The sequence below is a fragment of the Liolophura sinensis genome, chromosome 1, assembly GCF_032854445.1.
Source record: "Liolophura sinensis isolate JHLJ2023 chromosome 1, CUHK_Ljap_v2, whole genome shotgun sequence".
NCBI lineage: Eukaryota > Metazoa > Mollusca > Polyplacophora > Chitonida > Chitonidae > Liolophura > Liolophura sinensis.
In genome coordinates, this window is record NC_088295.1 from 47255462 (window position 1) to 47280101 (window position 24640).

Sequence of the window (24640 nt, forward strand, 5' to 3'; positions counted from 1 at the left end):
TTGCAAATATAGTTCACCCAAACTAAATATAAAGTTACAAGAAATCTACAAACAAATGCTTTACATGCTTGGAAGGAAATTAGGAATGAAGGTGTCAAACCAGCTCATCAAACTTGATGACTTTATTGGAATAATAAAAATGTCTTCTATTATAGGAAGCCGATGTATTTTGATACTAGCTATTGCTTTTATCAGAGATGTTCTGAACAACGAAGGCAAAAGTTTATCGTTATGAGACATACCGGTATTTAATGAATGTAGAAGCGGTTTTGATTATGACAATTGTATCGTACGGAATACGTTGGACAAAGCATTGAGCTCGTTTATAGCGAATAAAAAGGTAAATTTAAGTACCTTTAGACATAACGATAAGGTTGAAATTCCAGCTGTTGGAAGGTTATCAATAAATGATCCCAAAATCTGTACAAAATATTCTTATTCAATATTAAAGACAAAATTGGCAACTAGTAAAACTAGGCCCCTATAGCTGGCGTTCCGAGTGGAGAATCATGGAGTGACGAGTCAATACGGCTTCTTTCACAAGAGAACGTGACAGAAAAATTGAAACAGTTGCCATTCAAAATTCTACACATTATATACCCATCAAGACAGTTATTATGTAAATATGGTATTTGTGACAGTCCTTCATGTTCTGAACGTGGCAAAGAAATTGATTCGGTAAAACATCAGTTTTTCTTCTGTGTGAAAGGCTGCAATCCTTTTGAATGCTGTTTTCTAATTTGATGACTTCAGCTCTAAACTTCTAACTCTCACCATGTCATATTCGGCTGTTTCCATGAAGGAAATACTAAAATAAAACCTTGAACTTCTGCATTTTGTATGCTAAATATTTCATTTTCATGCGTGAGATATCACAGCGAAACCTTGGAATACTTCCCACTCATCAGTAGAAGGTATTGAACAAGAAAGGGCTCTCAAAACATTCATGTTGTTTTAACTCAGAAAATAAACTTCCACGAATGTTTCAAGCATGCACATACTGGGCTTTTTACTCTTTTTACTCCAAAGCTGTACACTAGTTTAGTCTCTCCTTTGAGATGTCACTTTTTTCGATATGTTTGTGGCTCGACTATAGCTTGTACACAAGGGTGAAACATGCATGAAGCAGTGCAATACCATGCACAACGGAAATATAATCTGTTTTCTTCGCGGTTTGTGTCTCTTTTTTTGTGTAGCCCGTCAGTCTCTTTCCATCGGACCAATCAAGAGAAGCCATAACGTATTAAGGGTTGTCTTGGTTTCCTTATTATCATGGAGGCTTGTCGTAATGCTTTTGTGATAGCTTGAAGGTTCATTTGTTGATGCATCAAGGTTCAGTTGTCAGCTTGCATAGGTTTTAATGTCGCTTTCAGCTGATAACAGTGAGATTCGAGAATTTTCTCCAAGATAATGTCTTCTCATGACATGCAAACATCACAATAAATTGATAAAGCCTGATTTCGCCTTACATGAATTCGACGTCCCTTTCAATCTTATTTTCAGTCTTACCACCGCGTCGTGTGCTTGTCGTATGTTACAAAGCGCGGACAAGTGTTTTTGCTGCCTCACCAAAACACCTTTGACGCTAATGACCTCGTACATCCGACCCAACTCCGTCTTCATTGAAACGACACTAGCATTTTCTACGAGCACCCCTTTCCCCATTGTACTTTTTTCGCGTCGCACAATTTTATTGGCCACATCTGCATGCTAAAACAGAATGTCTTATATGTAATGGAGGCGGTTTCAGTATTAACACTGAATTTTCGAACTGTATGCTCAATGAAGGCTTCTGGGAAATTGTTGCATACGATTCAAAAGAATCTGTTCAGATTTATGGACTTCTATGCTCCTACCACCAAGCACGTAAGAATTCTGAACAAGATGGCCATCCGATCAGTAGATCTTTAGTGATACCATAATCTCTGACGATCTTCCAGCGATAACGCATTCGGCTGGCCTCAAACGAATAGGCCACATGGCTTTTAAGGGCATCAAGGGTAAGTTATAGGCAGTAGTCACAGATGCGGACCTACTCCTCTCATATCAGTAAGATCGACTACCTTAGTCGTGAGTATTGTCGGATTCTCATTCACCCCTTTGGAAGGGGTAAACAAGCCACGCCGTGTACAATCCTCGTGGCTTTATAAAAAAAATATTACTTGTCTATTTGATTGGAGTTTTATGCCATAGTTAAGAATATTTCACTTTCATGACGGCAGTCAGCATTACGCTGGGAAGAATGGAATCCCAGACCTTCGCACGTACGCGAGAGCGAACCAGCATCAGCTGGACTTGAATTCATAGCCATCACATTGCTGAGCGGTTCCTGGGTCATGTGGCTGCATTAGCACGCTAACCACGAAATGGTGGCTTTACTCAAAGTATTTATTTCATCTATTTGATTGATGTTTTACGTCGTACTCATGAATTTTTCTCAGACGACGACGGGTCATTTTATGGTGGGAGGAAACCAGGACCACCTGCAGCTTGCTGGCAGACTTTCAAACGTATAGCTCCTGGGTCATTGTGCCGTACTGTCGCGCTAATAATTCCGCCACAGAGCCCCCCACTCAAAAATAAAACAAAGTCTTCACATGGTATAAAATAACTATACAAAGTTTTTTCTATCAGCAATAACAACAGCATTTAAAGTCTTCATTGGTGTCTTCTGCTCAAATTTCATAACAATGTTGACAAGCGCAGATAAGTAACCGATTATCCCATCACATACAGACCATTTCAAAGAACTACACAGCATCTCTTTTGAACTAAATCAGTGTGCTCATGTAGTACGATGGTCATAACTGTTCCTGACATCATCACTTAGTTAAATTTCGATAAAATGGAACTAAATAGGCAAACATAATAAACTTTCATTAGCTGCTGCTTATTGCAATTCTTAATGGATTTATCAGCCCGGATTAACTGGTCTTCGTACAAAGCTCTGCTCTGTATCTTTTGTGCATGTAAGATATTGGTATTACTTACTTATGCCACTTATTATGAAAATTTTCTTTCAATACTATAAAAATTTTAACATAAAAAGCACATGTTATGATTATATTTTTCAGAAGTGGGCTGCAATTATATTAGGACGCATGATTTTTTGTCACAAAATGTTAGTGCTGCGTTTTTCAGCTTGTTAAGAGTTCAAAAGTGAATTATATTTTTCTGTTTTCCAGGAAAATTTAATTTTTCTTTAAACTGTCGAACAAAAATTTGCAACACTCTGCATCTCAATATTTACATCACAATTTCATATTTAAATATTCTCAAATTTTATTAAAAATTCTGAGTTGTACCTAACTGTGGAATAAAATCCGACATACACATACATGTACTTATGCAGGTAAGAGACACACTGTCAGCACATCCACATCACATATTCTTCCGTATCATTTGTCCGTACTTGATCAGCAAATGGTCCATTTTTGCCACTGTATAATCCACCTGTCCTTTATACTGTACATAGCCAAGAAGTCAGAATCTTCAGTATGATTTTATTGGGACACAAAGGCACACTTTGTGTACCTTGAGCACTTCCCTGTGTTCAAGTTCATACTTCAACACTGGCATCATTGGAGGTCCTTGGCACAGAGCACTGACGTTGGTTGATTCACGTCAGCCTACATGAAGGATTCCCTCGAGATTCATGCACGGCTCATGACGCCAGCCTTGCCAGAATATAACAATCCATTCAACCAAAAATATCACCATGCCTGCACAATCATCTTTCTCTTGGAATCATGGGAAAATCTGTTGGACTTGAAGAGGTCACTGCTGTAGAATTCTGTCAAGTTGAAAATGTTGATCTGTCTTGCCTGAAAAAAGTATTAGACGATGTATAAATACTTGTAATATGACATTAGTGGATCAGTGGCATCAATCCTAAGCACTGAAGTCTGGTGAAGGAGGCATTATTGTGTAGGAATATCTAATGCAAACACAAATCACTTACCCAGACGAGGGACAAGTTCGCATAATCTTTTTGCAAGTAACTCAAGATTTACTCACTATGTCCAGCCAATACTGCTTTCCCATAAACTAACTTGAGGAAACATATGATGATGTACTCAGATAAACAAGGACTTGCTTGGAATTTATCAGTGTGTACTACTTATCTGCAGACCATTTCCACTGTACAAACAACTTTGAAGTCAACAGCAGCAATACAGTACTTATCTCTTCCAATATGAACATTTGACCGCCAACTTTTTGTTCTGTGTCTCAAGATTATTACTGAGTTTATATTGTTGATTAAAAAGTCCCATTAATACTTAATGCCTCATTTATTTATTCACTTGATCAACATCATACTCAAGAATATTTCACTAAACAGCATAGGTTTAGCCAGAGGGGTGTCTCCGTTAAACAAAGTTATCATGGGAGAGAGATAGGGAAAATAGGACAAAATTGGAAATGAGGCAGCCGCATTTCAAATTCTGGCTATATCTATGCTAATCAGTGACAGTAGGTTTCAAGGAGGAAGGAAACCAGAGTGCCCAGTGTAACCTACCCTCCTCAACCAAGTTACTGATAAACTTTCTAACATGTGATATACAGGTATGTATACTACATCAACTTAAGACAAGTGGCCCTCTGTGAATGTTTATGTTATGCTATAAACCCCCTGTAGTCAACCAAGGCCCCGCGAAGAGTGACAGCCTGGGATCCTACAAAATCCGTGCCCAGGGCTGGGATTGAACCCACGCCTCGTGAAAGCTAGCACTTAATACCTTATCAACCAAGTCTTTCACCGACAGCCTGGGAACCTACAAAACCCCTGTCCAGGGCTGGGATGGAACCCACACCTCATGTAAGCTAGCACTTAACACCTGAGCGGTCAAGTCTTTCTCAGACAGCCTGGGAACCTACAAAATCCCTGTCCAGGGCTGGGATTAACCCCACACCTGGTGTAAGCTAGCACTTAATACCTTATCAGCCAAGTCTTTCTCAGAAATTTCGATGACATCCTGATCCATCCCAAACCGGTTTCTCTGGAATGACAGCTGATCCTGAGCAAGTTGTTTGAGGACGAACAACAACAACTCATTGTTATCCTTTTTGAATGCCAAATAACGACTGAAAGTCTAAAAAAGAAAAAGAAAATATCAGTGCTTTTAACTTATGGAAAGGCATATTATAGCAGATTAATGACGTAGGGCAGTAATCTTCAAACCTTTCATACATGTCGATGTACTCTTGATATTTGACGCATGTTAAAATGCTCAGGGGCTGTTAGTTTATACAACAGTGGTCCGATTGTGGTTGGAGAAAACCAAATGTGGTACCACTCAGTACCGAGTCTAAAATGTGGTGCGACCAGGTACCGAGTCTAAAATTGTGGTACTACTCAGTACCACGGTCATTACAACTGGACAAGCGTGGTCAATCCATGGAAGAAAACAACTCATCTTGGGCACACTGACATGACTTTATTCCTGTTTTTCAATCTTTTCAAGGCTTTCCAATCACGTTAATATGTTCTTAGGACAAATAATTGCTGAGACTGCTTCTCCCACAAATTAGATCATTTTTCAGTTTTATTTTTATACCCATCTCAGGTAATAAGAAAGTATTTATTCTCCCAGTAAAACAAACATTCTAATCGGCGTTGCCTTACAAGAGAGTAGCAGCAGACGTGCAGATGTACACCAAAGTTTTATTACTCACCTTTCTCATACTTCTCATGACACTGAATTTCTGTGTGCTGATGAAACTCTCGAGCATGATGCGAATGGCCATGTTTACATCATCCTCATTTACATAATCTCTCAGGTGCATACGAGCGTGGGCCTCCGCCATACGAATCATTGACTCGATGTGTCTGACCGTGATAGGGATGCTGCCCGTTGACTGAAAAAATAGTGATACACGCATTTTATATGTATGTTTCACCAACGAATAAATGGCTAATACACCTGCACACACCATGCTTCATCACAGACTTCACATATCACACACCAGCGACCATCATACATCACACAGGTTGACCGTTTTCATGTGGACAATGCATGCTTGTATAACCAGCAGTCAAGCACTGTGAACAGCACACCCAGAATTACTTATATCTTTACTCTTATTGGTGTTTAACACCATACTGACGAATTTTCACTTCTACAAGGGAAGAGAATATCAGCTTTCACGAGGCACTTGAAAAACCTCCAGAGTTACAGCCACAGCCAACACACACAAAGATCTAAAGCACCTGATTTAGATTGTGTGATGCAAGAACTTTTTTTGAGCTTTTTTGACAGTGATGTCTTTTTGACAGCATTGCAATTGGCAATAAAATCCACACCAGGTTATGTGCTACATTATAAATACCAGCATTTCTTGATTGTTTAATGCCACTCAATAAATCAAGTTGCTGATAAACTTTCCCCCATATGATTGACAGACTTACATGCCATCAATCTTTCATCAACTTCTCCACAGGTGAAGGAGAACGTTTGCCATGTACATTTACAGCCTAATATCCTCTGTTTTCCAGCACTTTCAGCTTAGATACAAGCCTTGATATAATGATTAAAGATACTATTTTGGAAGCTTATTCATCAGAACTTCAAAACTTTTGAATAAAAAGGACCAGTGGAAACACTATTTTATCAAAACAAAATTCCACTGTTCTCATGTGCCAACATCAGTCATGAGCCGGTAGCTGATGCCCTATTTCATCTGTTGACAAGGTTATCTCCCTTGGTCTATGTGTGACAACATTGACGTGGGTGTTAGAAATAGCCAATACATCAGTCTTCTGCACAGAATCTGATAGGTCTTTTGCAGTATAAATTCATTCCTTAGTTTACTCAGCAAACAGGGTACAAAATACAAAGTGCCAGTAACCCTCATCCTGGGCAATGCCCCAGATAACTATAATATGACCCCATAGTGTTTTTGTAGCTCACCATTGACTCCCTTCTCAGGGCAGAGTACATGTTGGCCACTTTATCCTGATCCATCTGATGAAGCTTAGGGTGAGCTTTCTCCTTGGCGTAGATGATATACTTCCTCAGCAACTCCTGAGGGATGGGCTCCAGTCCTGTCGTGTTAGTCAGGCCATCCTGAGGAGCGAAACACAACACCATATCACAGGCATGATTCAATTACTGGGTGAATGCCTGTTGTAGAAGGGTTTATCTAATGATTTATTTATTTATAAGCGAGTGAATGATGAAACATTTAATTCAACTGAGTAACTTGGCAAAATTGTACAATTCCCTCTTATCAGATAGCCAAAATGGAATATACTGTAATCTATCCACTTTCAAGACTTCATACAGCCAAAAATTCGACATTCACAGCAACCACATTACTTTCTTTGGAAGTTAGGTTGTTAAGAGAGACCTGAACACTTGACACAGTTACCCTTCACGACAGTTGTGTCAGTTTTTTCAAGGTCATTAGATAAGAGGGACATTTCACAAACAGCAGTGGGTGTTCTCTTATTTATATATAAAAACAGAATTTACAACAGCTTTCATGCTCAGCTAAACTGAGGAATATAAAAAGGCCATCTCCATGGTATTCAAGAAATTCAACTGGGTGGTTTAAATTAATTTTTCCCTTGTCAACATTCATACCCATTTCATGCTGAAACCACACTGCCTTTAACTAGAAATTAATTTGACTGTTTGAAGTTTTCTAAAGCTTACAGAAAACCAACGGAAAATCAGATATCTTTCTTCTTTTTGTGGTTAAAAGGAAGCAAAAACAATAACATATTTATAAGTATTATTTATTTATTTATTTGATTGGTGTTTTATGCCGTACTCAAGAATATTTCACTTATACGACGGCGGCCAGCATTATGGTGGGTGGAAACCGGGCAGAGCCACGACAATCCGCAGGTTGCTGTCAGACCTTCCCACTCACGGCCCGAGAGGAAGCCAGCATGAGCTGGACTTGAACTCATAGCGACCGCATTGGTGAGAGGCTCCTGGGTCATTACGCTGCGCTAGGGCGCTAACCGACTGAGCCACGGAGGCCCCTATAAGTATTATCTTACCTCTTTTCCATTCATAGCATCTTCTGAGGCATTTGGGTGATGTTTCATGTGACTCCCTACCACAAATCTAGCCAGTCTCTCGTCCTGCCAGAACAAAATATGGAACTGAGTGAACGACTACGATTTCACACCATGTCAGCAACATTTCACAACATAAATATCAGGGCAACAACATGTAAGTACAGCAGTTCTGGGATGTGAATAATGTAAATGATGAAATATTTGGCAAGAAGAAAATTGGACCACTGAAAAGATATTTTACAGTTGTTGTACCCTAATTCTTCTAATTTTAAGCACAGACATTAGCAGTGCTGAAAGCAAGGAATTACATTCCTTCCCCTCTTTTTTTGAAAAATGTTGTTCATTAGATGGAGTAACCATGTGAAAAAGGAAATTAAATAATCCTGCTACAATAACTTGTGTATTGGCTAAAAAGAGCAGACCAGCTGTCCCAAAAATTAGAAGAATTAGGGTAAAATTGACAAATTCTGAAGCTCCATATAAAAATCTCCCCAGCAACTGTCAAAGGTACAACAACTGTAAAATATTACACTTTAGAGTAACAAATCTGAACATGCAACAAATCATACTACATTATTTTTGATAAATTAAGAAATGACACACCTGCACAGGATCCACTGTGTCTCTTACCACACACAGTATATCGAAACGAGAGAGAATGGGCTCCGTCAAGTCAACCTGTTCATGGAAAGAAAAATAAACATTTACCATCACATAAAATATTTTTTTTTTTTCAAATTTTCCCTTCGAACCTCAGAACTATTAACACACTGTATGTACTTAAGTTAAAGAGTTCAAAATCAAGATCGGAGAAAAGATGTGGCCAACTACTTCAGACATTTTGACTGTCATTCACAACGTATATGTCTCGAAAGATTTCCGAGCAAACCAAGGATGAGATTGAAATCTTAATGATAGCTCTAGTTTCTCAATAGGTTAGAACGAATACAAGGAAAAGAACAAATTTCTGGAATTTACTCACAGGTCAACCTTACAAACAATGGACAAATCTTTCCTTAAAGCCAAAAATTAAAGCAAATAACAACTAAATACTGGGGAAGACCCATGAGAGAGAATTTTGAAATTTTTTTTGAAAAGCAGTTAAATCAGAAAAACCTAGTAAAAGTCTCACACCGGAGATAACCAGTTTTTAATGTGTGTACAGTTTTTTCAGCTCCATTTATTTCTGAAGTCTAACTTACGTTTTCTGAGAATGTCAAGGAAGGGTCGTATCTTCCGCCAATAGGATTTGCAGCAGCCAGAATGGCACAGCGAGCCTGCAGTGAGGTGACAATACCAGCCTTAGACACAGAGATGCTCTGTTGCTCCATGGCCTCGTGAATACTTGTCCTATCTGCATCATTCATCTGTAACAAAGATTGATTACACCATGTGATAAATATTGTTTTCTTACTGAAAACACTTCTACATTTATTTTCACTCATTAAATGTCCACTTGCTGCAGCAAGTTGATTCACAGTATTATATTATATTTGCTGTTTATTTCACAATTCATGCGTGGGAAGGTCAGCCAGCAACCTGCGGATGGTTGAGGGCTTCCCCCTCGCTCTGCCCAGATTCCTACCACCATGATGCTGGCTGATTCTTGAGTACTGCGTGAAACAACAATCAAATAAATTAGTAAATAAATATTTCCCAATTATTTTTTGTTCTTGAAAGGGAATTACAATTATTTACAGCTATGGTGCAGCCATTGTTTTTGCGTCTACTACATTTCTCTTGCAACAAATTTTAAGTTGTGCAAAGTCAAAATAAAATTTTTGACCTCTAAAAGTAGTATGACTTGAAAAACTTCTCAAATAAATCAGCAGCACCCACCTTGTCAAACTCATCAATCAAACAGATGCCCTTATCAGCCAGCACCAGAGCACCTGCCTCCAATGTCCATTCCTTGGAAATTGGGTTACGCTGAACGTAGGCTGTCAAACCAACTGCAGAGGCTCCCTGTCCAGTTGTAAAGACAACACGATGCGCCGTTTTCTCTACGTACTTCAGGAACTGCGATTTAGCTGTTCCTGGATCTCCGCAAAACAACACATTTAAGTCACCGCGCACTTTGTGCTTGCCTCCAGGGTTTTTGGGCTCTCCACCGAACATGGCTAGCGCAATTGCTCGTTTGATGTCGTCGTGTCCATACACTGAGGGTGCCATGCTGGCAAAAATCCTCTCACTGATTCGCTCGTCTTTTGATAACGCCACAATGGCCTTGATGTCTTCGTCAGTCAGGCTGTTCGCAGCCAATTTGTCGTCTTTCTTTGTAATGTAGTTGGCTTGGATAACAGTTGCGAATACAGGAAAGCCATTTGCTGTGTTGAGCGATCCGTCATAGTTGTTGTGATAAATTCCTGTCAATTCCTGATGAAGAAATAGGACACATTTTCTGAATACTTGTCAGGCAAAAAGAACTAAAATACTTAACAAATGATTGGGAAATCATCTGTATTAATGTAACTGAAATGTTTAGTACTGGAACTGCAAAGCACTTCCAAAGACAATTTAACCAAGGACTTTTAACAACCAATCTGTTCAGGTATAAACTGTTATGTGGAGAATAATGCATTCATTTTTGGTGACTTATTACAATTGGTTATGAAAAACTTCAAACATACTCATATCGTCTATTACCACAAATTTCAACTCCTTGTTTCCCTCACTCACCAGTTCGTCTCCTGGTTTGCACATGTCCACTAAATCATCCAATAAAATGGCGTCTTTAGATCTTGGCAGTCTACCAGCTGGCACTTTGCCAGGACTTTCTTGAATTGTGATTCTCTGGTAGTTTTTGTAAATTGTCTGCAATAATGAAGAGTTACGCTACATTAAACATACATCAACTACATAATTAACTGCAGTATTCATTTGTTAAAGCTCTTTCTTCAAACCAGTTTCATTGGTTCATTAACAAACACTACTTTTTTTGTTTGGATGCGTTAATGCCCTAAATATAAGAGATCAGAAGAAATCCACCACTCTAAAAGTCAAACAAGTTTTCTACATCACTCTTAGAGAGATAAGCAACACATGCACTGGTGTCAAAGAGATCAGCGGAAACTGACACCACTCAATCAGGTTGTAAAACAAGCATAATAATCATATGCAACTATATTGTGTTCATTATACATTCAAGTGACACCTGTCAATCAAGAACTCTGCATCCCTCACCTGCATTAACACCTGGATGTTCTTTCACATTTTCTATGTTGACAGCGAGTCCCTTTTTATCAGAATGGGACCAATCAACATTTTGGTGCTTCATCACTTTAAGCCTCATGTTAACGCCCATAAATGGGACCCAACCCTGTCACATCATACCCACACCTAGCCCACAAATACCTGCACCATCCATCCATCCATACAAGAATGTAAATTTTAACACCTCTGTTGTTAATTACTCTAATTCTTTAACGCTTTCAACCCACTCTGCAACCAATATTTTGGAAACATTCTGAGAGAACGGCGGCGTGTGGAGAAATAATTTGCACAGTTTTATGAAGCTTACATCTTTAATGACACAGACAAATCATGTTTGACGTGCTTTTCATGTTAATTATGTGCATAAATTCACTGAATAAAGTACTATTGTGGTTGAAAAGGTTAAAGATTTACAACAGATTGACACCTGTCACAAAAGTTTCCAATAACACGTGTGTGAATGACTACCCCTCACCTGCTCCATGTTGATTTCGAACGGCCCCAATGATTGACACTCAGGGCATGACCCTGGCTTGACCTCCTGGTTCTGGGATTGGTAGAAAGGCCCCAGGACAAAGTTGCACTTGTTACAGTCGTACTTGATGACGCTGAGTTGAGGCAGAACCCCTGTTGAGCTGGTCACCACACCACTGGTGCGAATCAACTGATTCAAGTGAAGCTGTCTGCAGACAAAAAAGGACATGTTTGCCATCTTATCAAAAAACTTATCTTTATTTCAAGCGGTATGTTTTACAATAATTTGTCCATAAACAGTTATGTGTTACTTATAATGAACCCTGTCATCATAGTAGAAAGACAGTAAAAATTTAAAAAATTGGGAAAGAAAGAAGACAAGGGACTTAATTTTACTGGCAAGTTTCTGAATATGTGTAAAAATAAAAAAAAAAACTGAAGGCTTTTCATGTTGGATTTGTTCGACTGCAACAAATCTAAACTGTTTCAAAGAGCAGCCACTGAACATGACATTGAGGCTGATCATTTAACACACAGTCTATGATGTTTCCTTTATATTCATGTGGAATGTGGCCAATCTTTGATTTATTTATTTGATTGGTGTTTTACACCGTACTCCATAACATTTCATTTATGTGACAGTGGCCAGTATTAAGGTTGGAGAAAACCAGGGCCAATCTCTGAATAAGGTTCACTGCCTTACCATGAACTCTCTTGTATTCACTTAAATTTTTGCATGTAATGACCCAGGAGTCTCTCACCAATGTGATCCCTGTGAGTTCAAGTCCAGCTCATGCTGGCTTCCTCTCTGGCCGTACTTGGGAAGATCTGGCAGCAACCAGATGGTCGTGGGTTTCCCCTAGGCTCCGCCCGGTTTCCTCCCACCATAATGCTGGCTGCCGTCGTAGAAGTGAAATATTCTTGAGTACGGCGTAAAACACTAATCAAATAAATAAATCAAATAAATAAATTTTTGTAAGAGATATTACTGACCAAGCCAACTGACCAATGATTTGCACCAGTGGTGTGGTGACCAATGAATGAATATTTATGGCTTTACGCCATCTCAGCAGTATTTCAGCCATATCATGACAAGTACTTGGCGATTTTTCTACTTACCTGCATTAAACAAAATGAGGTTTACTCTCTGAATTTGTTCTCCTTTAATCTTACCTGAGAGAGCGCAGTTCTTCAATCAGAGGCAATTCTGCTATTCTCACATGAATCTCCTTGGCAATCTTCTCATAGTTTGGGTACATGTTGAACACGACCTCTTTTGCAGCCTGAAGAGAAACACAACAGTCAATTCAGTAGTCCACAATGAAAATACTAAAATTTCTTTACGGAAAAAGTTGGTTACGGTTTACTGAGGTTCTGAGGAGCCACAAATTGAAACTGTACACAAAACTTAGTCAAAACAATATTAAATATAAAAGAACCAATTTAATACGTACATGCAGATTTCTCTGAGATTTTTCACAAGTCCATATGTTCAATACTGAAAACTTACCTCGTCAAAGTTAATCAACATTTCCGCGGGTGCCTCAGGTAAAAAGTAAGCCAACACCTGTTCTGCTGAGGCTAACATGTTGTAATCAATCACTAAACTCTCTCGGTTAGCTGCAAATTAAGTCATAATTAGATTAAGAAAGAAAGAAGAGTCAATGTCATATCCCCATGAATATCACAAATTTTCCCACAATTGCAATGAATTAAAATGTTGAGAGCAATGACCAGATGCACACTTGCAAATGCCATCAAGTTCTAAAGAAATGGACCCCACCAGAAACAGATAACATAAAACCTACTCATCTCAATATTTAAATGAGCAAACAACAGGAAGTTAAATGGTAACATCAATAACATTCTTGTACAATCTGTGTAATTGTTATGAGGTTGATGAAAATAATGAGAGAAACACTGAGGTAAATAAACTTGCCTTCCACCATCTGTCGGATTTTCTCCCTATACACATTGTGACCTTTGGCATCCACAAAAGTTCGTAGGAAATTTTTGAATCTGTTCTTAATTTCTGTCTTTGGTCCCAACATGGAGACCCACTCCCGGACAGAGTGTCCCTTCATATCCTCAAGATTCTCAATGCTTTCTATCATCTAAAAATACACACAAACATAGCATTTAACAGACACTGCATACTTTGTCTTGATTCCTATAATAATCCTGATACCGGTTATCATGCACAATTTCTGTGGTTTATGAATGGAGAAAAAAAAAGAAAATCTAAAAAACTCAATTGTAAAACTTTCTACATGCTATGTCATCTAATAATATAAAAAAATAAAGATTGCGTTACATTTCATAATCATGAAACTTACTCTGAACAAAGTGTAGCAGATCTTGGCAAAAATGGCCACTGGAAGAGCATGATCCTGTCACAGTTAGGTCATGTGGTCACCACTGGCCTTTCATATTATATTTAACAATTCTGTTTTTCAGACAAGCCAGAAAAAAATTTGCTTAGCACTACTGAGGCTCAGTTTTACTGCATGTAGTTTTCTAAATGAATGAATGGAACATAAAGAAAACATTCGGAAATTGAAAATCACACACCAAATCACAATGTCTTGCTCCTGAATGCTTATTTCATGCTGAGAATCATTTTCACACTTTACAATGACTGGTACATGCTGCTTAACATTAAAACCTTTCTTTGCACTTCACACATTTATAGTTAGCAATACCTCTTCATCTTCCATTTCGCCCTCAGCAGCTCGTTCAGCGATTCGTCGCCTCCGTGTTGGCCGTTCTTCGTCATCATCAGACTCATCTATAACAAAGCAGTGACATCCCCCTAATCTATCCAGGAAGAAATTACTTTTTTCATTTACCTTGGGATCTTGACACTCGCAATTTAACACACCAAAAACCTCATTTGTATGGCTGGAGGCAAACTGGATTGGTGCTCATTGGTTGAGGTAGTTGATTTAGTTATTTATTTGATTGGTGTGATGTACTCAAGAATATTTCACTTATATGACAGCAGCCACTATTATGCTGGGAGCAAACCATTCAGAGCCCTAGGAAACAGATTTCATTGCATAATGTGCATTTTTAGAGACAAATTAACTTAAAAAAATATTACTTTCTTTGCTGCAACTTACATTTTAGTATTTGGTAGAGTTACATTATTTCACCTTCCAAACTGGCCTTAAAACACCTTCTTGGATCCTCACAATGTGTACAACTTAGTCATGGTGGAAATTATCTGCAGTATTTCACTTACAAAAAGGCAGGCATCATTATAGTGCTAGGAAACCAGGCACAGTCCATGGGAAACCCATGACCATCTGAGGGACCCATCTTACCGTACAGTAACAGGGCGTTAATATTCATGGCACCAATATTTACAGCTTTCACGTGCGTGAGAATTATCTGCCTTCCACTGACTGATCAGCTTTATTTTGGAAGTTGGATTTTCTCACCATACATGAGTCCCCGTCTCATGCGGCCAGTAGCCCTTCCCTCCTCTCTGTCACGTTTGCGCATGCTCCTCTCTGCCTCGTAGCGCTGTCCCTGAGACAGCTCTGAGTAGTCATCATCATCATCCAGCACATCCTGGTCGTATCTATCCAAGGCAGGAATGGCCTGGTAATCTCTACAACAAAAGTCACATCAATGAACTCATCTGCCACTCTCTGATTCGGTATAACTATAAGGAAAAGTTGCAGGCCTCTACACTCCAGAGGAGCTGGAACCCCTTTTGATGCCCAAGACAGATACTCTTCTGAACCCGAGCCACTGGACGATAAATTACATAAGGCCAAAAAGCACCAATTTATAGTGTTGTTTTACGAGCAGAAGGTTTTCATATGTCAGGATACAAATTTATTTATTTGAGTTTTACACCGTACTCAAGAATATTTCACTTATACGACAGTGGTCAGCATTACAGTGGGAGGAAACCCACGACCATCCACAGATTGCTGGCAGATCTTCCCACGTACTGCGGGAGAGGAAGCCAGCATGAGCTGCACTTGAACTCACAGCGACTGCATTGGTGAGAGGTGTGCTAACTCTCTCGGCCATGGAGGGCCCCGGAAGGTATAAAAATAAAAACATAAAAAGTCGTTTAATTAGTAGCAAAGATGGACTATTTGATGGACATGAATATGTTTTTAAGATTATGGTTGTTTTTTCGCGCAAACGCAAAAAACTTTAAGCCAGTTTAATCTTGCGTAACCTTTGCGCGAACAAAACAATCGTTCGCACAAAATTTCGAGGACTGAAAATGTAATGCTTGAACCCCGGGTTCGCACACCTGACGGGCCAAAAAATTCAAGAACTTTTCAAGTACTTAAAATACAAATTCAAGTACCTCAAACGACAGTCACAATCTCCGTTTTCGCGTACAAACTGCGACAACCAGCGCAGCTTGAATACTTTTATAGGTCATTTTGTAAGCGTGGAACATCCATGCCGTGGATCCTATGAAAAAATTTAATGATGAGCTGGTACCTTTCCAGGTTATCCCCGAACAGCTCTTCTCCATCATCTTCCTCTGCCTCCGCAGCCTCATCCCTTGGCTCACCAAGCAGCTCTGAGTCATCTTCAAAGGGAGGTAAATCTCTGTTTGGACTGGAGGTGACTGGGTCCCCACGGCTAGCCCTCCTCGACCTAGAGGAACGTGAGGGACTTGTGGCAGTAGAGAAAGGATCAGAGGAAACTGGGTCCTGCAATATATTAATGTAAGAACAAGTTACTACAATAACGTGAAGAGTGGGGTTAGTGGTAGATGCGACTCTAATGGGACAAGTAATCATAGACTAAGTTAAGAACACTGGTCTTTGTGAAATGTAGCCCATGTAGAATGCAGCCCTACATGACTGTTACAAAACAGATGGAAAATCTACAAAGATCTGTTCATTAGTCAGTTGGTTGTATTGGTCTAACACCCTGTGCCATTACAGATGCACGCTCTCTGAGCACAATTTCTCTGATGGACATTTCCTCTGCTCGCATGTAGTTTCACTTGCACTTGTTTTGATGAACTGAATTTCTATTGATGTTAGAAACGAGAGTAAATGTTAAAGATAAGTTTATGTTTAGGTTTTCATGGGTCAAGCATATATTTTTAGAGCGTAACATGTTACATTTGTCCTACGTCAGTTATATTTAATGTAAATTTTTTTCTGGTCTCCTTTTTAGTGAAACATCCATTCCCATTATACATACTCATGGTAAAAAGAACAAAAATTTAACATGCACAAAGTCAATTCTAGAGTGGCGTTTTAGCATATTCCAGTGAGTTATCCATCATTCTTTTTATGGGCTCACACAGACTGCATATACAACATGGACATAAAGCCTGAGCATAGTCATGTAGGTAGCCAAGGGTAACGGCTCTGATCTTTAAATGTGGGGTTAGGCGTAGATCAAAGCTGACGCGTTTTCCAGGTTAAAATATCAGTATTTTAAAATCTGGGCAAAATGAACCAGTACAGGGATGAACCGGGTAAAACTACACTAAATTATGTTAGATAAGACATTCTCTGCTCCTCTGACAATTTTTTCCACGCTCTGTATTCTTTATGACCAGTAAATCCTTGATAATTCACACTTGTGACTTACACTTACATGCCGTGTTGACTTTGTGGCCTAACAAATCGGGTTGTTGTTCCCTACGCTTGAACAAAAGGGTAGCTCTTTGTAAGCATTATACCAGAAATGGATCCACATATCTCTTGGACTAAGGAGGGGTGCCAGCAGTCCCCGCATTTATCCCATAAACGTGACCCCGGACATGGGGTGGGATAAATATCGAATCCCACCTCTACATGAGAGCTACATGTACTTGATTGGCTCACAGTAGTTCATTCATAAAAATCAGCCGATCAGAAGCTACACATGGACTGGACTGTATTTCTGGGACAAAATAATGGCATAACGACTGAAAGTTTCTATAGACAATGCCAGAAAATATACTAAATACTGGCAAAATATATGTACAAGTAAGAGTATATCTGATTATATTGCTGAACTTTCACGGTGTCGGTTACATAAAGTCGCAACAGCATCACATGCTGCCACTGCAGGTACAGTACTCGTTAACAAACAACATACGGGAAATTGTCTACTATACTAATGTGTCTACTAAACCTAACTTCAGATAGCCAGCACCACCAAATATCCAACTTTCTCGGCTCTACTGTCAGTTCCTCCCAGCCTCGTCCGTTTACTTCCGCAACTGCATTACCACAAACAACATTGATCCAAACTTTGCCTGCACTAGTTGAACTTCTTGCATCTAACACAGTTTGCCGAAGATGGAAATCAGGTCACGTGCACCAATCTTTAGGGGTGGTGGGGGATCTCTGGTGGAGTCCTCAACATCCACATCGAAAATGATGAATATCCATCCACTATATTCAGTCAATCACAATCGTTCAAAAAAATGCAGACTAGTCGAACATGCCTTGCGAATGTCAGTATGTGTGGGCCCATAAAATTTCAACTGCACGCTCACACTCATGAACGTGCTACACTCCTGTCTGCTTCTCCTGCGACTTCACCAAGTCTTACCTTGATAGACATGTTTGTAAACCGTTTAAAAACGATTATTTGCTGCTGTGTTTTAATGTATATAGCTGATAATTTAGAAATCCTCTCTAAGCTTACGAGAGTAGATGTTCTGTCGAACTTTTGTCACCTCTCGACGATTTGAGGGATAATTTTATACTTTTTCTAGATTTTCCATTTATGAGATAAACAGAATCTCAAAACTCGTGACATTTTATACTTTTTCTAGATTTTCCATTTATGAGATAAACAGAATCTCAAAACTCGTGGCCATGTAGGATCAACTTTGTTGAAGTTGACTCAAAAACTTCGCGCCCGAGGCTTGAAACAAATGAAATTGTTCATTTTTCAAATTTTTAAACTCTCGTTTAATAAATCTGATACGACATGGTCACTCGTCCGAGATCCTCTATATATATGCCGCCCTTAGATCGAGGTCTCAGACTAAGCATTTAGGCGAACTGAAATTTTTCAGAAGCAAATCTATGTTACTGTTTCAAGCACACTACCAGGCTAGTGCTAGCTCTCCACGTATATCTGTTAACACTCAACACATCTAAGTAACAAACACCACGCAACTAAAGCAGCCATTTTTAAAGATCTCTAATCCATCTAGATGGACTCAGTGTGATTTGGGTTTCGAAAGTTTCAACGGCTGGATTACTGTTGAAGGATGGTATACCAATGCTGGTTCTGACATATTACAATTCGGGCGTTTTGGGGAATCGGTGGATAGCAAAAATAACGTAGGCTTCGAGCCGGTTTTTCAGTGAAATTGTCCCCGTGGAAGTCTATGACCGAAGCTGGGCGTTTCGGTAGGAGTGTTTACCTTAACTTTGGGCTATGCGGCGATTTGTTTAAGAGTCGGCGATGCACTTAGTGTTAGGATGAATGTCAGAATATGCACACTGAGTTCATCTGGATGGACTAAAAGGTCTGATGATAACACTCGACGAGCCGCGCAGCTCGACTAGTAGCCGAGAAACAACATACCGAACTTCGTCGTCTACGACAGAGAAAACTGTGTGCAGGCTTATATGTACGCCACTAAATTAATGATAAATTATTCGAATAATTACCGTCATTTCAGTTGCTGAATCTTAGATCACCCACAGACACCGTTCGCCAATTTAACGAAGTCCTTTCTGCACAAAGATGCGATCAACGTGATCGTAAAGCGCGGGCAATGAGAGGTCATTGGGGTCAAACAGGGGCAGCACCGTCAGGACAAATTACACCGTTGAAAATAGGTCGTTGTACTTGTGAAAGTTTTAGCTTATAACATAACAAGGTAAGCGCAGTGATGAGTTACAAAACAGAACATGAGTTCATATGTATATGCGACGTGTAATTAAACGCAGAAATATCTTTTACATTTGTGCCTCAGTTATTTGACCCACTGTCAACTCGAATATCATTACGCTGTTTTCCCGCGCTTTAGAAGTACTCGTGTGTACTGTGTGAGTGGAACAAGGATACAGTAACGGAGGCTTTAAACACAAACATTTGTGAACACAACACAAAAGCGATCGCTTAAGAGTTATGCATCAAATGTAAGCAAGCTACTTCTTGAGGGTATATTTTGGCGGTCAAAGCGTCAAAATAACGCAACCCAAGTATGCGAACAATGTTCAAGGTGGTTAGTATACATGTGGACGTGATAGAAAAAAATTAAGAGAAGAATGAAGTGGACGATCGGTTGTAAAATGTAGACTTTATGGCGCCCGGAGAATCTACATGAAATTATTGATTTCCACTCTTCAGTTGTCTTATCAATGAAGAAAAGTAGCACTCTCTTGAGAAGTGTTCGCGCCAAATTGGTATAATAAGCCCTGTAAATCTGATTTCCATGGAAAACATTTTTCACAATTCAGAAAGTGTACATACGTACAGGTATATATGCATGAACATATATATGATAACCGCCAATTATAAAGCAATATTTATTTTCACTGTTTCAGCCCTGGATTACTGACTCTATAACATTTTAAAGTAACAAATATCTTTTCTGGAAGGCTGGTATATAGAGGGCTATATGTGACATAACCACCCCTTCATGTCAGGGACACAGAATCAGTGCTGATCTTTGGCTGAGTTGAGACACGTACACTTGTAGTTTCCTGGGTTATACTATACAGGCTTTTTCACGCTTGAATAAATCTGCCAGACCTAAATTCACCTTAAGCTTAGAACTTCCTCGCTTGGCGTTCAGCACGAAGGGGATTAATTGTGCAACGACTCATGTTAGTATAATGGCTCGGGCGAGGCGCCTAATTACTTGCCTTCGGTAAGGCGTCTCAATGAAGCAGCACTAGAGCGGTGGAAATCTGTTCTCCATCAAGGAGGCACATTACATGCACTCTTAGGATTCCTTCGTCGTCATATGACTGAAAAATTGTTAAGTACGACGTTAATACCCAAGCCCTCACTCACTCACCTTGGGCTGGGCATAACCTAGCTGGACTTGCGTATCTCACACGACACCGAATTGGAATCAATCCTGTATTCTTTTAAATCCAGTTCCCAAAAGAGATATTCGCAAGTACGTACCTTGGATTGTCATCAATCTAGCTGATATCAAGACAAAAGAGGGGCTGTATGACCTACTTTTGGTAGTCAATTTGGAGCACCGTGACTCCTGGCTTTTTTTTTTTTGCCAATGTGATGATGTCACATGCAAGCCCTCTATATGTGATCCCCTTACCTAAGAGCAGATCATGCTTTGCAACCACGGAAGTTAGAAGAAAAGACAACACTAGATCACATGTATATATTCATTGGCAAGGTAGCTGACATACATAAAGTTTAATTTTTTATTTTTTTCATTACAAAGTGGTTTCATTATGCCAAGTGGTTACGGGGCTAGTGCTGTACAGTGAATCGATCAGAAGCCTCTCATCATATAGATCGGTGTGAGTTCAAGTCTAGCCCATGATGGATCCCGTTGTGCTCGTACATGGGAAGGTCTGTGTCCCCCACCCGCCCACAAACCATCATGCTGCCACTGTGTGATCGAAAATTTATAAGTGAAAACACCAATCACATAAATGAATGTATAATCAGTTGGGTATGGCAGCTGTAAAGTTATCACCGTAACAATGGAGCTTTCATTGTCTGTTATTAAGGTACTTGTCCGAGTTCACGTGACAAGACTTCTAAACTCCTTTTAAACGGCTTCCCATGCAGTCTGGTGCTAAAACAGCACCACGTGTCTTTGTTTATACCCTAGAATAAAGTGGGCGGAGTTATGTAGGCTACGCCCCGCTGGAATGCCCCACATTTTCTGTGTAAAATTTCAGGTGTAGTTAGAAAACCACATTTTTAAAAATTTAAATTCATAGTTTGTTTTATCGAGTACCGATGAGGATGAAAGTGAGAGCCAAAGTAGCCCGCCGGTAACGTGATTGTTGTTGTTGTAATGATTGACGTACTTACAGTACAGTAGTCGCTGGTTTCTGTAAATAAGACATACTGTTCTGGCGCGGCACTGATTAGGAAGTATATATGTTTTGAAAAACACATGAATCTGCATACAGTAAAGACACAAAAACAATTTTAAGGAACTGACAAACGTCCGACCATGCACCATTTGTCACTACTTAAATTTTGACAGTGGGGTGTGGGTGGCTTGTTGGTCTAGTGGTATGATTCTCGCTTAGGGTGCGAGAGGTCCCGGGTTCAATTCCCGGACAAGCCCTTGGTAGCGTTTTGTCTCTCGTATTACTATACTTCTTGTATTCTATTTGCTCCCATTCAAAAAATTTTAAAAATTAAATAATTCTGCAGACAGGGTTAGGGTTGGGGGTTGAGGTGATAGTCCCAACAAATGATTTGTGGATGGTTGTTTGGTGGGTGCCTGTTGGCCTACATCTTCACGATACCAGTATACGGAATAGATTGAAAAAAGTTTGCCCTGTATGGGAGGTAAATGTATCTCCTTTTGACTGACTGCAGTTAATTGGGAACTCTTGTTATGCAATTTAAACACCCACCCCCAACTCTCAAATCCACATATTCAATAAATACACGCGCTTAGAGGAAATATGGTTTAAGTTCATTTTAAAAACTGGATGAAAAGTCTAAAATTTAGAAAAAAATGAAAATAGTTCATATTCATAACGCTCTGTTTCCATACAGGATGGCAACTAATATGAAGAAACAAAGTAGGAAACAAAACACTAAAGTAAAATGGTAAGAGAGGGAGAGTAAAACAAGAGCGGCTCGATAGTGTGATGGTTGGTAAATGGTTACACACGTAACAGGTAAAATCGGACTGCTTGTCAATTTACCTCAGTTCTTTTATTTTAACTGTTTATGAAAGTGCGTATATAGTAGCAAATTGCACGCTCCGTATGCAGTGGCATGCATGGCTGAGCCAGAGAGAAAACCATTTCAGACCGAGAAAAAAAACAAAGTTGTATATATATATATATTATATACTTTGAAAAAGCAAATGTGTAGCGCTTTGTACACATGTGTGATTTGTACATGTAAAGAAGACGTATATCAAGCACGAGTACACAACTTGGTACACATTTAAAGTGTACACAAAGAAGCTGAATGCACGGTACACATTAACATCCCTCTACAAATTTGTTACAGTTAATGTGTACGTGTGCTAGGCATCTTGTGTATGTTTTGTAAGCAATTTCTCTTGGAGTAGTAAATCCTTATGTGGAGGATAGCCTCAGATACAATACTGTTAAACTCCCCAAACAGGTAGGTATAAAGAGTTGTATTGTGATTTGAACATGGTTGTGAAAGTTGCATGTCCCTAGACCACTCCTCGTTTGTAGCCACTCCTCGCCTGTTTTGCCCCATTTGATTTTACATAATCTTAAGTTCAAGACGATTCCTTGTTGGTTGTAAGGTGTTTAAAAGTTCACCTCTTTTATTCGTTTGCTTATGATTGTCTTATTTTAAATTGTCAAGAGCAAATTTACCATTCACCTACTTTGCCAACTGATTCTCCCCTTGAAGACATCTGATACTGTACCGATAAGTCACCACGTCAACTTGCTTGTCTCTTGGTATCAAACAAGCACATCCTGAGGGTAACAGATCAGCATTAAACGATATGCTTGATGTTTTATCATTTATGAAAATAAATCAGACCCTGTGAAAAAACCTAGATTTATCAATTTCCTGCGGAGGTACGCAGACCTTGTGCGGAAATTGTGCTGAAATTGGAAGGAAATGTCCAAAAAGTGTTGCAAGTGCTTGGAAACTGCATTCTCAGGTGTTGATTTTACCCTTCATGTGCGTCACACAGGAAGGTAAACTTTGTAAGTTTCCTTTACATTGTATAAACTGCATCAAGTCTAGGAACTATTTTTTCATCCATGTTTTCCTTTTGCTGTTGTGTGAATTGCGTAAAGTGTTATGATGGCTGTGTATCTGTTGCCCTGGGCGTTCTGTTGAAGTTCAGGTAACGTACGCCAGACTCGTTTGTTTCGTAACACAAATGGTCTGAAGACAAGCAGAGAAATCTCTCCGCCCTTGTCATCCACTTGTCTCCATCTTTTGTTAACGCCAAAGTTTCGGAGCGTAAGGATGCACTATTTGGCATCACATGTAGCTTGTGTGAGCGACGTGTTCAGGAATAGCAAACTAACAGGGGCTGGAGACCTTACATGTACCTGGTGACCCAGGGTTGGGGTTCATAAAACAAATATGAAGCGAATTGCTTTGGTTTATCACTGATTATCCGATTAATGTAGTATTTTATCTACAACATGTACACCAGTCAGGACAACTAAAAGCAGTGACTGAAATGTGGACTTTGTGGGTGGAAGAAACTCGAAAGCCCGGCAAAAACCAGAGACTTTCGACAAGCTTCAAGGGAATTTTCTCACATGTGACCTTTTACCACACATCCACACTATGCTGGTGGAAGACAAGTGGTCTTCAACGAACGTTACAATAGGCAAACGGCCGAAAGAGCACCCTCAACCGCTTATTGTCACCAAGGCCCCACTAGCAGTTAGAGGAGGGGGATCTATAAATTCCCTGTCCTAATCTGTATTGCTTGTAGACCCTGATGGTCGTATATATTATGCAAAACTACAAAAGTGGTACAGCACAGAGAGTAGGCCTAAATCCAGAGCAGCGACGACAGTTCGATACATGGCAAATTGTCACGCATAACCGGTCAAATTCGGCCTGTTGTCAATTTACCTCAGTTAGGGTTTTATTCTGTAACTTCCATAACATCCATCCAATACAAGGCCGAAATAATATGCCTTTTACTTACACTCATACAGCATTTCACCGAATTTCGTGAACACCTGAAATTAACGAGACACTCGTTTCTGAAATGATCACGTGGCAATGTTAAGGGAACTGACCTTGGCCTAGGCCGATATGATGGAGGCTAAAGATGAA

At 39.5% G+C, this 24640-nt stretch overlaps 1 protein-coding gene and 1 non-coding gene across 2 annotated transcripts; one reads left to right on the plus strand and one right to left on the minus strand.

Annotated features, from left to right (window-relative positions):
* Positions 1-2612: 2612 nt before the first annotated feature.
* Positions 2613-19429, minus strand: LOC135479084 (DNA replication licensing factor mcm2-like). The gene is made up of 17 exons (XM_064758809.1): positions 19336-19429; positions 16196-16410; positions 15163-15335; positions 14422-14507; positions 13659-13833; positions 13230-13339; positions 12893-13002; positions 11721-11928; positions 10712-10846; positions 9872-10408; positions 9235-9399; positions 8636-8710; positions 8012-8095; positions 6912-7067; positions 5677-5859; positions 4938-5093; positions 2613-3824 (listed from the first exon to the last, which is right to left on the minus strand). The coding sequence occupies exons 1-17, from the start codon at positions 19339-19341 to the stop codon at positions 3714-3716; spliced, it is 2685 nt and encodes an 894-aa protein (XP_064614879.1). The 5' UTR covers positions 19342-19429; the 3' UTR covers positions 2613-3713.
* A 2452-nt stretch (positions 19430-21881) lies between these two features.
* On the plus strand, positions 21882-21953 carry Trnap-agg (transfer RNA proline (anticodon AGG)). Its single transcript has one exon. It is a non-coding gene; the product is annotated as a tRNA-Pro (tRNA).
* Positions 21954-24640: the final 2687 nt, after the last annotated feature.